General features: G+C 39.7%; 2 protein-coding genes across 2 annotated transcripts in view; one reads left to right on the top strand and one right to left on the bottom strand.

The window, feature by feature from the left end:
- The window catches only part of osbpl10a (oxysterol binding protein-like 10a), an 86,159-nt gene extending 83,782 nt beyond the window's left edge, over positions 1 to 2,377 (top strand). Inside the window, exons 12-13 of the mRNA XM_028035314.1 lie at positions 402 to 555; positions 1,273 to 2,377. Coding sequence (XP_027891115.1) covers positions 402 to 555; positions 1,273 to 1,317 — 199 coding nt within the window. The 3' untranslated portion in view covers positions 1,318 to 2,377. The remainder of the gene's footprint in view (positions 1 to 401; positions 556 to 1,272) is intronic.
- Positions 2,378 to 6,014: 3,637 nt separating this feature from the next.
- Positions 6,015 to 12,282, bottom strand: part of LOC114155443 (dolichyl-diphosphooligosaccharide--protein glycosyltransferase subunit STT3B) — a 102,114-nt gene continuing 95,846 nt past the window's right edge. The window contains exons 15-16 of the mRNA XM_028035313.1: positions 10,325 to 10,531; positions 6,015 to 9,383 (exon numbers count right to left, since the gene is read on the bottom strand). Coding sequence (XP_027891114.1) covers positions 9,309 to 9,383; positions 10,325 to 10,531 — 282 coding nt within the window. The 3' untranslated portion in view covers positions 6,015 to 9,308. The remainder of the gene's footprint in view (positions 9,384 to 10,324; positions 10,532 to 12,282) is intronic.

Here is a 12,282-nt window from a genome sequence, read left to right as displayed (position 1 = left end):
TTACATTTCTAGGACAATGTGCATTGTGTGATTGAGCCGACTACATTCTACATTGATTGACGGCACTAATTTAAACACAAAGCAGTTAAAAGATCTCACTATTCTGAGTCTGAAAAACCAAAAAGTGCAACGGAGTTCGTTGAGCAGGAAGTTGTGTACGAAATAGATCTCTGAAGTCAAGCTTTTGTACAAACAATCTTGTTTTAAAACTTTATTTGATCATATTGCATTGTGATTCTGTGTTTGTAATGATGTAAAGCACTTTGAAATGCCTTGCTGCTGAAATGTGCTATACAAATAAAATTTGATTGATTGATCTTCAACATTTAGAGCTGACTTAGAAAGTTAAGTACAGTTAGGTCAGAGTTCATAACTGTGCCTTGTTTCTTCTTGGTTTGCAGGCGGCTGTGGCAACATGTCACCAAGTCTCTGAAGGAAGGAAACATGGAAGAAGCCACGGAGCACAAACACAGGCTGGAGGAGAGTCAGCGGGTGGAGGAGAGGAAGAGAGCAGCGGATAACAAACCCTGGAAACCAAAATACTTCACTAAGGAGGTACAGATAAAAGGCTATGCTGGTGGGGAGAGAGCGCTAATTGACAGCGCTAAGACTCTCTTCCTGGCTGTGATTGGTTGTTTCTGACTGTGGAGTATTTATGCAGAAAGTACCGAGTGAAGGCAGAGAAGCTTGATTTTTACAGATTCTGTCTTAGGCTGTGCTGTCAAGATATGGTGACAATTTTAACAGATATGTAAAAAAAAAAAAAAAAAATGTTATAAATAAAAGTTACATACTGCAGCTTTAAGGACAGCAAAGTCAGTGATTTTGAGTTTGTAGGAAGAGGCAGCAGCATAATCTACAACCCTGACCATCTACAGTCAGGTTTGATGGTCAGATTCAGAAAACTCAAAATATTTTTTACTAAACTTAAGAAATGTATCTCGACTTCTAATTTCAGAAAAAGTTTTATTTATGCAGCACTTTTTCAGCAACAGGGCAGTTCAAAGTGTTTTACATGAATCAGAAGCAAAACAAAAACACAAGTACAACAGAAGCTAAGTTTGTTGGTATAATATAAATGTTGGTTCTCCATGTTTGATTCTTGTCCTGGGTTGCCAAGTAAACCACAATTTATACTAACAGGAGTTTCTCTAGTCCTAAGGTAATGAAACAAAGGTTTTAGACATCAGAATGAGAGAAAAGTTGTAAACATTGTGCGTAAATATCTAATTTTTATTGCCGACACGCTAACCTAAGTTGTGCTTTGTGCAGGGAGACGGTTGGATCTACAACAACCCGCTGTGGAAGTCGACCTGACAGCGGAACGACGCGCCTCCTGCGGTTAAAAACCCCGTCCTCCAAGCTGAGGCCTGGTCGCAAAGCGAAGCGGCGGCGTCCTCCACGGACCTTCAGATTCACAGACGGTGGAGACAAACATGAAGCAAGCGAGGTGCCAAAGGGATTTCCTCAGTTGGAACCAACAGAGCAAGCCTTTGGACCCCCGGGACTGAAGAACACTTTTATAGTCTTACTGGTTACAGTAGAATATTTCTATTTTTCACTTTGCTAAGGCCTTTTCTTTCCCACAGTGACGACATTTAGCACTTGTATTAGCTTGACTGGTCATCAGTGTTGAAGCTTTAGACCCGATCAAGTCTTCTGTAACACACCACAATGTAGCTGTAATTGAGTTTGTTAATGAAGCACTTTTACCAGAGGAAAATTAACTATTTTGTACGTCACAGTGGCTCTTACCTCTCTGAGCTTTACAGAAATCTAACCCTATTGAAAGAAGAGATTTAAACTGAAATGTACAACGTTATATCATAGTCTATATTATTACACAGTGTTTTTGTCTGCACTCTGAATGTATCTGGCCACATTTTAATATATACACCGTAATTGTATTGACCGATTCAACATGGACACCCGTTTTTTCCCCCCTAAATCTTCATTTAGCAACGACTCACTCAGTGGATGAAAATCAGCTGTCAAACAGAATATTTCCATTACTACCTCATGTTTTTGCTACAAACTTGTTTCCTGGTTCGTTTGTGGCTCAAAGCTCCTGGGTCCACTGCGTCTGTTTTGTATCTGTAACCCCAAGATGACGCTGGTGTAATTAGGCAGCAGCCCCTCAAACGCCCAGCCTGCTCCAGTTTATGCTTCTCCTTAGGTTGTGCGTGTTAATATGGATGAGGCAGTTTGCAGAAACTCTGGAGGGGGTTCGCTGGAAGGCTGCCTCTGAAGATGAGAGGATCGACTCCATCAACCACAGGGGAGAGGAGGATATGTACTGGTTAATACTACTCTAAGGAGACAAACCATGTGGCCAACTTCCAGATTTTATAAAATAAAACTAAGGATTTAAACACTCGGATGGTTTCTTTCTTGCTGTGACGATGAGCCCAGCGCCAGTTTGGAGTCGAGTACAACAAACAAATGTCTCATGATCTTTAGTTTTCTGATGTCTCAGCTCATAGCTTCCTTTCTGCCATAAATAGAAGTATTTTATATTTTAAAGGGAACCTATTATGAAAAATTCACATTTTGCACATTTTAATATTTCTATTTGGGTCTCTACTGCTTAACACCCAGGCGTTTTTCACAATTTGTTAGTGTTTTCTGCTTTGAAAAATGAGCCGTATTAAAAGCCTCTTGGCAAACAATGGGCGCTGTGCCGTTACCTAGCAACCCAGCACGTTTGGTGAGCTGGTTTTACCTCTCTATGCGTCGTCAGTGGCTGCCGGAAAAGACAAGAGTTTTATTGTTGGCTTACCTTTCAGTAACCACTTCATGCATTCTTGTTTGTTTGGCAGGAGGCTCCCCTTCTGCTTTTCAAAGATGTACAGTTGTACATTGCGCATCTGTTTTCAACCATTTGCGTGTGAACGTAAACGCTGAGTTGGGGGGCGTGGCCAGAAGCACTTCATTTGGACTTAAAGTGACAAGATGCTGTAAAACAGGTCATTCTGGAAAAGAAAAAACGGCAAATCAAAATCTCATTATCTAAGAATGATTTTGTTCAAAAAATGAGAATGTTTAGTATACTTCACACATATCCTAACTTGTTAAATTAAGCATAATGGGTCACCTTTAAAATGAACCTGAAGGACAGGATGGAAATTTTACATAAAAAATGTGCAGGAGTCCTAATTTTGATTATTTGCTCTGATTAATTCGAAATATATATTTTCTCTTGTCACTTTACAAACTTTAAATGCACTTTATTGGGATTTTTGTGTAACAGACCAACTACAAGCAGTGTGCCTCTGTTGAGTGGAGGGAAAATGAAACAATAAAAGTCTGAAAAGTGTATTTTACATTTGAATTCAGCTGGCTTTGCTACAATAACCCTAAATCAACTGCAGGGCCACTAATTGCCTTTAGATGTCTTGTTGTAATTAGAGACCATCTGTGAGTGATTTAATCTCATAAACCCAGCTGTGAAGGCCCCAGAGGTTTGCCAGAGAACATTGGGGAACAAACAGCAGACAGACCAGGGAGAAAGTTGCGGAGAAGTTTGGAGAGTTTTAATTAAAGAAGCAGCCAAGATCCACTGATCAGGACAAGCATTAGCTCTGAGCTGCAGGTATTCCTCTCTGCAGTTTGCTACAAGCATGTAGGGACAAATATGGGATGTTTTCCCGGTAGAGACGGGGAAGCTGGTCAGAGTTAATGAACTAAGACGGGCCAAACACTGGGCCAGAGGTTCACCAGATGTTTGTTGTTTCAAAACGTTTGAAAGTAAATCTCTGTTTTTATTAACACCCACCAGAGAGGAACATGTCCCACCCTCTCTGAGAAGAAATAGCCTGAGGTAATTTTCTATATCCTGCTCAGGATCAAAGTTTGTGGGAAATGACGTTACATGACTAATAAATATTCTGCCAGCAGGAGGCAGCGTAGGTCAGACTCAAAATTATTTAGACAAATTAAACTATAAGTTAAAGTCTGGTTTTCTCATAATTTATTCCTATTATTAATGGGGGGAAAAACCCACATCGTGGTTCAAGTATATGAGCATGAAACACAGGAAAGAAGAGATTGTGAAGTTTAAGTAGAAAAAAAGGGATGAACAGGTGGAAGATAAACAGACACCTAAATCTACTTGGATCAGAGATTTCTAATCTCCAGGCCCAGAGTTCTGGTTTCCAGCAAGTTTCTGCTTTAATATCAGGTCATTAGCAGGACTCTCTTTAATTTGAGCATCAAGGATAAGGGACACATCTAAAAGTTGCAGAACTCCAGGCTTTAAAGGCTGCAGCTGAGGACCTTGGTTTAGATGATAGCAAATATTTGTGTTGAAATGGCCCAGTCAAAGTTCAGATCTAAATACGATGGAGAAACTTTGGTGAGGCTAGTTTGGGATAAAAGTGTAAAAGGTTAAGGGGTTTTGTAACTAACTGGCTTCTCATCTCTGGATTATAACTCCTGCATCAGTTCAGAATTAAAGATTGTCACATTAAAAGTGTTACAATAATATCCCTGTGCATGGATGCTACAACACTGAAAAACTCCCTGAAGTAACAAATCTCCTCTTACCTGACGGGGCGTGGACAACAGGAGGGGAAGGCTGGAGGCGCAGGGGTTAAAGGTCATGCAGAACCTTCAGTGTTCTGCTTCTGAGATGCATCAGGTGGGATTCGTCCCTGCAGATCTTCTGCACGTCACAGTAACATCTACAGGAGAGGCCGAGTTACACAGCAGGACGGCGAGTTGCAACAAGATGTTTGGTGTTTTCCATGACAACCAGCAGAGGCTCTGATGCTGATGAAAAGAAAGAGGTTATGACATCTTCACGTGAAATCAATAGAACAACTGATCATCTCTGACTGATGAAAGCTGGATTACAAATTAGACTCAAGCCTGAAATGATGTCGGCTTCCACCAGTGAAGCCAGATTTCAGTTTCATCTGCTGAAAACCCCAAGAAACGTGAAAGCAGAGCAAGATCGATACTTTAACTCCTACCTGCAGACCACAAACCTCCCCGATTGTTTTATAGCCCTTTCTCCAGTTCTCCCATGATTCACCATACCTGATTTCTGTAGATAATCAACTGTGGAGCCAATCGGATCCTTTAAATCGGGGGTGAGAGCAGAGACTTCCGAAACACGCAGGAGACTCAAGTTCAGTTATTTACCATCATTTTCAACCCTGAATAAGAAAAGTAATGTTTGCAGAATAAAAGCATGCACACGTGTTTCTGCAAATCCATAATAAAATCATGAATAAAAACAGAAAAGGAGAACATAATTGTAAAACTTGTCACACACCTTTTAGGTCAAAATAAATCAAAACATTATATTTCTCAATCCATTTCAGAAAAAGTTCAGAGGGTTTTTTAAAAAAAAAAAAAACATGACAGGAAGTAAGGATGGATATGAGGAGGGATGGACAAATATTAGAAACTCACCAACAGATGGACGTAAGAAACTGATGGACATCTGGCCAGAAAAGTTGATGAAGGACAAACCGAAGCAAGAATGAAAGAAAGAAACTGATGGATTGATGTGAAAAGGGAAGAAGGACATTGATGGATGGACACAACTTTCAAACTCCAGTACTCGAGTTATTCTGAAACTTCTGGACATAACGTGTGTGGGAGAATGGACCCCAGGGAGTCGCAGACCCGTTTTCAAAAAAAAGAGTAAGAAAAAAACAAGTCTAAAAGTTTTTCACATTCAGTTTTCTTCTTCCATATTCATCCAGATCTGGTAAGGAAATCTGGTCAATAAAAACTTGAAACACTCTTTTAAAAGCTCCCAAATTTATCTGAGATGCAGTCTTCTTTTCAGATCAGGAATGTCACGAGGAAAATTTCCCAGCATTCTTCCCAAACACACCAGCTGAGGATGAAGTGGTTCTTCATGCAGATCTGCAGTCAAAGGTTAATGCTGCCATCAAGTGGTTCAGTTTGCACTCACCTGACTCCTTTGGAGAAAAAAAAGAACCCAACTTATTTTAAACATGAACACAAGAGTTCATAAAAACATCACACTCAAGCATGGCTGTTTTGTTTAGGAGTATATTTAGAGGTGGCACAACTGAACAAAATGTAAAAATGTAAACTCTGAAGGTGAGCGGGGACAAATCGGAGACTGCCTCCAACGAAAAGTGTTCAGGAAAAACCGCAGTCGGAAAAGCAACATTTTCATCCGGTTCAAGGAAAAAACTTATCACATGAGGAAAAGTAAAAGTACATCACATTAAGGCTTAATCTGGACTCTGTCCTCTCCGTGCTAATGAGAATCCAAAAGGACACGATGCAGTTTTAGGCAAAGTGCAACAACACATCGAAATGTCACTGTTCCAGCAGCCTGAGGCCTCCAGAGGAGACAGTCGGTAAAAACGAGAACAAAGCGATTCGGACGCATTTGAAAGAAAACAATCAGAAAACCTCCCCTTCTGTACAATGTGGCAAAACAAATAACAGCTGTACGATGTGTCTTAAGTGTCTCTGGCTTGATAAAAACAGAAAAAAAACTTTCCCAAAGCGTGCATAAAAAAAAGAATCTTTCAGTTTCTGTCGTCATACGAAAACAGTGCAGCATCCTTTTAAAAAGAGATGCAGAGCTGTGTCCCAAATACATACAGCACAACCCGGCTGAAGCCTGTTCAAACTGGAGAAGGGAGACATTTTTAAATACAGTGTTTACTATCAAGATAGCTATGAGGGGGAAATAGAATTTGATCATTTTTAAAGGTTTCTCCCCAAAACACCGAAGTGTGCTTTTGAATTTACTTCTTCACACCAACAAAATCCAGATCTTCCTTATGTGAATTCTTATAGAACAAAAAAGCTTGGGAAAATAAAAAGATTATGGCAGGCCTGCAAACCAAAATAACAGAGTGTGGGTAGGGGTGTGTAGCACAATATACGGAGAACTGGTGTGTGGCATTGTGAGAACTTTTGCAACAAAGACCGAGGAAGTAAACCTGTGAAGAGCAAAGGTTTACCCTCAGCCAACAAAAATAGTCTCTCTGCTTTAAATATTTTAAGTTCTGGGAAAGTAAAACAAAAGTTCAGCTGATGAAAGACAACAGTTCATGGAGTCAAAAGCCAAACCAGTCAGCGGACCACACCAGCTGTTTGTTGGCAAAAAGTTAATCAGCTGCATTGCTTTCAGCCGTTTTTACTTTTTGAACGTCCGCCGTCAGCACTGCAAATTTCGCAAAAGATCACCTTGCATGTTAAGCCACTATAATTACCCTTTACTGCAATTGTTTTTCCTCTGTGTCTGAGCCAAATGAAGGAGTGTGTTTGGCTCACTGTGCATCAGTATAATAACATCCCTTCTTTCACCACATGAGAAGGATTAGATTGAGGTGACGTATTTTAGGGAGAAACATTTATGTGGAGAAAGTAACCAGAGGACAAACAGAGCTCCAAAGCTACTTTAACGCAGTAAAATAAGGAATAATTACATGGGGAAAAAGTGAGACTCGCACAAAAACGTCATAGCTCACTAGTAGAGCAGGTTATTCTAATGTTGGGTGGAGTGATGCATGCAGAACTGCTTCTCTGCATCTGGAATACAAAAATTCTGTGTGCTCCAGATTTCTTCTGCTTGGAAATAACATTAAAGTTCTGAGGGGTCCAGTCAAAGTCCTGACTTAAATTTTAATAGAGCATCTGTAGAGGGAGCTGAAGGGTGATGGCAGAGATGCAGGCCGACCTCAAAGACTCATCAAATGATCAAAATAACGATAAAGGCATGAAAAAAAGCCTGAGTTGAATCACAGATGGTAAGAAAAATGTTTCCACTGAACAATCAGGGCCTGAAGAATTCAATGAAAAACACCTGTAATTATTTTAGTCAAAATTGTTCCTCCTTTTCCAGTTTTGTTTTGTGTCGTATGCTTGTCGGAAAGAAACCTTAATAGTTTTGAGTTTCACGGCACTCGTCATGAGCTGCCAGCCTCAACATCATTTAAGCTACTTTTCTTCTTGCAAGTTATGAATTTTTGAGGTTTTATTTTTGTACCTTTTGGTAAAGTAACAGCTAGATCAGTAACCTGGTTCAAAGTTGCCTGACATTTCCGCCGAGGGCAGCAGGTATGTGGTGCAATATTAGGACACAGCTCTTTACATTTGGTAATTTAACTTCCCGTTACAACCGATGTCGCTCCTGACAGCCGTCCTCTTTACCGAGTTATCACAAAAATTTCTGTTGATTTTCAAATCAAAATTTAAAAGCAAAACAAACAGAAAAGTCTAATCACCATGTGCGGTCAGCAGCAGTTGCATTACAAGCCAAAGTAAAAAGAAAGAAGCCAAAAATGTGAACAGCAACAAGGTAAAATTCTGCAATATAACTAGGCTTTGCTCAATCAAGAGCGCCCCCTGTAGCCCCAATTTGTAATATATATATATATATTTCTCTACAGGTCACTTGCTTGTTTTCAAAAAGCCTAGCAGCAGAAATGTACAATCAATGCAATTTATGGAAAAAAAGGGGGAGATGTAAAAAAAATTCACATTCAAATTCTTTCAATGAAATCTGAAGCCCCTCTGTGTAGTTATTGCATTCACTGTTCTAGTTGCTGTCATAAAAATAAAAAAAAAAACAAGCGGAAAACCCAAGAACTGAGCATTTAAAAATCACAATGATCCAATATATTACCATCATTTTAGAGATTTTTTTTTTGTCTTTACAGAACATATTTACACATTAGGCCAATTTCTTATAGAATTTGTTGGAAACCAAAAGTCAGAGAGGCAGGCAGACGTTAAGGAGATGAGGATGGTAAAACGGTTAATATTGCAGATGTGCTGCGTGTAGACGGTGACGTTCCTCCATACCGCATACTGTCCTCTGTACACGCGTCAGGAACAAAGTCCTCTGCTCTCCCTCCGGCGTTCCCTCGCTCTTAGCAGTGAGTTCCCATGTGCTAATGAGCGAGGTCAACGGGTCTTTGGTGCAAACGTTCCTCATTCCACGGATCACCAGATCTCCTGACTGATAATCAGGTCAATAACAACCCCCCCCCAACACACACACGCACAAGAAAATGTTAAAAAACAAAAAATTAATCAACGTTTAATCAATTAGAGCAGCCCTATGCCTCGCCACATTCAAGTAGAAAGTAGAAAAACAAAACAAAACAAAAAAAGCAAGACAGACGTCCTCAGGATAAAATGAACGACAATTCTGGACAGGCCAGATGTGACGCTTCCTCGATAAATGAGGGCGCTCTAACGAGAAGCGCTCCTGACCACCTGCCAGGCACACAGCCGTCCTTGTGTTCTTCTTCATTGGTTGTTGGAGGTTTCTTTACGTTCGTGTGAGTTCAGAGCCATCTTTATTTTTTGGGGAGTTTCTTGCCCTTCTTCAGGACGAGTTTGTTCTTGATGTGTCCTCGCTTCCTCTTGGCAGTCTGCTCAGAGACAGAACAAAAAAAAGACATCAGTGTGATCAACGGGGTGCAATCTAACAGAAACTTATGGAGTCCAGAAACAGACCCTTCAAGATAACAATTATTTATTTATTAATTATTATTTCATCAATTAAATCAGCATAGTTTTTGTCGGTATGGTGACAAATTACATCACAGTGAAAAGACGCTAAATATTATTTAAGTTCAAGAAGTACACATCAAATTCAAAGACAACTATTTATTAATATTTACCAGTTTGGTGATGTGTAGTTTTGCCACAAATGGGAATTTAAGGACAATCATCATTTTGATACGACCCAAAAAGTGAAAATGAGTTTGACATCCCTGATTCAGAGAAATGCAAGCTGAGAAAGTTCAAAACAAATCTTTCACTTTCAGTTTCTGGTTGGATGGACAGATGAATGAGTAGACAGACAGATGGAAGAACGAGTTGACAGGCAGGTGATCAGACTGGATGCACAGATGGACAAATACAAGGACACATGTACAGAGATGGTTGGACAGACAGTTGTCGTGTCTTTACGGAAAGATACGAATGGACAGACGAATGGACAGATTGGTGAATGAACAGAAATGAATGGATGGTTACGCGAATTAATAATTGGTAGAACATGGAGAAAAACAGATATATAGATGTAAGGACATATGAACAGATGAAGAATGACAGATTGACACAATGAACAGACTGACAAGTAGATGCATGGATGGGCGATAAACATCATTGGATGGATTGGTACAGCATTTAGACTCCCTAAATAAACACACATGCTGATCTGGCCTCAATGTTGTTCTGCAGCCGATGTAGAAACATGTTTCCTTATTAACGCAGGTGTGTGTGGATCATTGGAGTAAATGGTCGAGCGCATCATAAAACTCAAACTGCAGCTAAAACCATCTCTTCTTAAAAGAAAAACGCTCACCTTCTTAGAGGTGTACTTCTGCTTGGACACCACGCTGCGGAGCTTGTGGTCCAGAGCCTCTCTGTTCTCCAGCTTCTTCACCTTGTAGATCCTGACGAGCCAGTGCTCGGAGGTAAACGCCTCCTCCAGGTGCTTGAACTTGATGTCCTTGTTGCCGATCTCGGCGTTGCGCGTCCGGTCGAAGCCAGGCGGCGTTCTGAAATCCAGCTGGGAGAGAAACAATGTTTTTTGTCTTTTGTTGAAGTTTTCCTGAGATTTTAAATTCAACTCTGCTTTGTAGCCCAAATATTTAGAACATGACTTTATAAAAAACATTTATTCCTTTACATAAACGCAGTCATCCAGTTCTTAATACAAACAAAGGCTTTATAAGTTGTACTAAGTTGTACTTTCAAACAAAGGTTTGAAAAAACAATAAAAAAGAGAAATTTCTACAGATCTTTAAGCTGTACCATTGAGTAGGGATTGAAAACACACTCTGGTCACTAAATGATGTAAAATATCAGCCTCACAAGAGAAAGACAAGATTTTACCAAAACTTCATAAACAAAATGTTGATAAATTTGCCGCAAGGACCAGTAAAAGTACAAATTTCTCTCTTTGCGAGGCATGCCCCAACCTTCAAGGTTTCACAAATAACCTGTAATCAGTGTAGAAAGATTTTGTATAGTTTGACAGTTTAAAGTACTGCTGGATCTGTTATGAAGTGGTGCTCATACGAATAACAGCCTTAAAAGCTCTTTGTGTGTTTACACACACACACTTTGTTCAAAGCAGAATAGTCCAGTTCTGACTCTACGAGATTTTGATCAAGAAATGTTTAAATTAAATTCTGAATCCTTAGGAAATCTGTGGAAAAGCTTTTTAATTTACTACAGACGACAAAGTTAATTTGCAAAGTATTATCCTGACAGCAACTGGATCACACCAATCACAAAAACCTTTCACAGGAAAGATGTTGGCATAATATCCCAGGAACTTGATGAATTCCAGTCATTTGTGTAACTACCAGAGATAAAATTATGAAATTGTGACTTTTCCTCTCTGGACTAGAAATGTTAAGAGGGATTAGGCTAGTGCTTGAAATTGGCCAATCGTTTGTTTTATCAGCCCTGACTAATACCAGCTTAGACATGCCAACATTTTTCAGTCAGCAAATGTTCAACACCAAGAGGAAATCTTAGTTACCCATTGTCAGCATTGGCAGAAAATTTACAAAATTAAGCCACTATTCAGTCTGTACAGATAATTTAAGGTGCAAAACAACAAAAGAGTATAACAGGAAGGCTGGAAGGAGAACAGCAAAGTCTCTCCATTTTATACTTCTTGGTTTCCAACTTTTGTCTGGTTATGAGCCATGATGGATTTGGAAACATAGGCATCCTTTAGAAAAACAAACTCAGTTTAGTGTGAGACAACTAGCTGCACTAACCGCCATCGTCCATGTGGAAGAGTCAGCGACCGTCTGCTGGACAACACTCTTATTGTTTTGTTTGAAGTTTGTACATTAAACTATATAGGAGTACATTTATAAATCAGCTAATTTTTATTTTCAAAATTTCCTTGCTGATCCCATTTGTACATTAATGACTCCACATGGGACTTGTGTGGGTCCAGTGTGGGTTCTTTTAACTTCTACCAAACACCAACACATTCAGCTGGACTCAGATTAATGTCTCAACTCCTAACTCACTGGATAAAAACACCTACAATAAAGTTACACCCCAAAGCTGCTGTACCAAATTTAAAGCTGAACAGATTAAAAATAAAAAACACAGCCGAAACTTAATTACAAAAGATAAACAGAGTGTGATAACACTGTGGAGTTTCCCCTTGGGCAACAAATCCATTAAATTTTTTGTTTGAGCCATTCAAACAACCTCTTGTGTCTGTTACTCGGCTCTAAAAGCCCTTGACGGCTCGTCCTTCAGACGCTGCTGTGTCCTTTCTGCCTCTGG

The sequence above is a fragment of the Xiphophorus couchianus genome, chromosome 13, assembly GCF_001444195.1.
Source record: "Xiphophorus couchianus chromosome 13, X_couchianus-1.0, whole genome shotgun sequence".
Classification (NCBI taxonomy): domain Eukaryota; kingdom Metazoa; phylum Chordata; class Actinopteri; order Cyprinodontiformes; family Poeciliidae; genus Xiphophorus; species Xiphophorus couchianus.
This window is presented reverse-complemented; position numbering and strand designations above follow the sequence as displayed.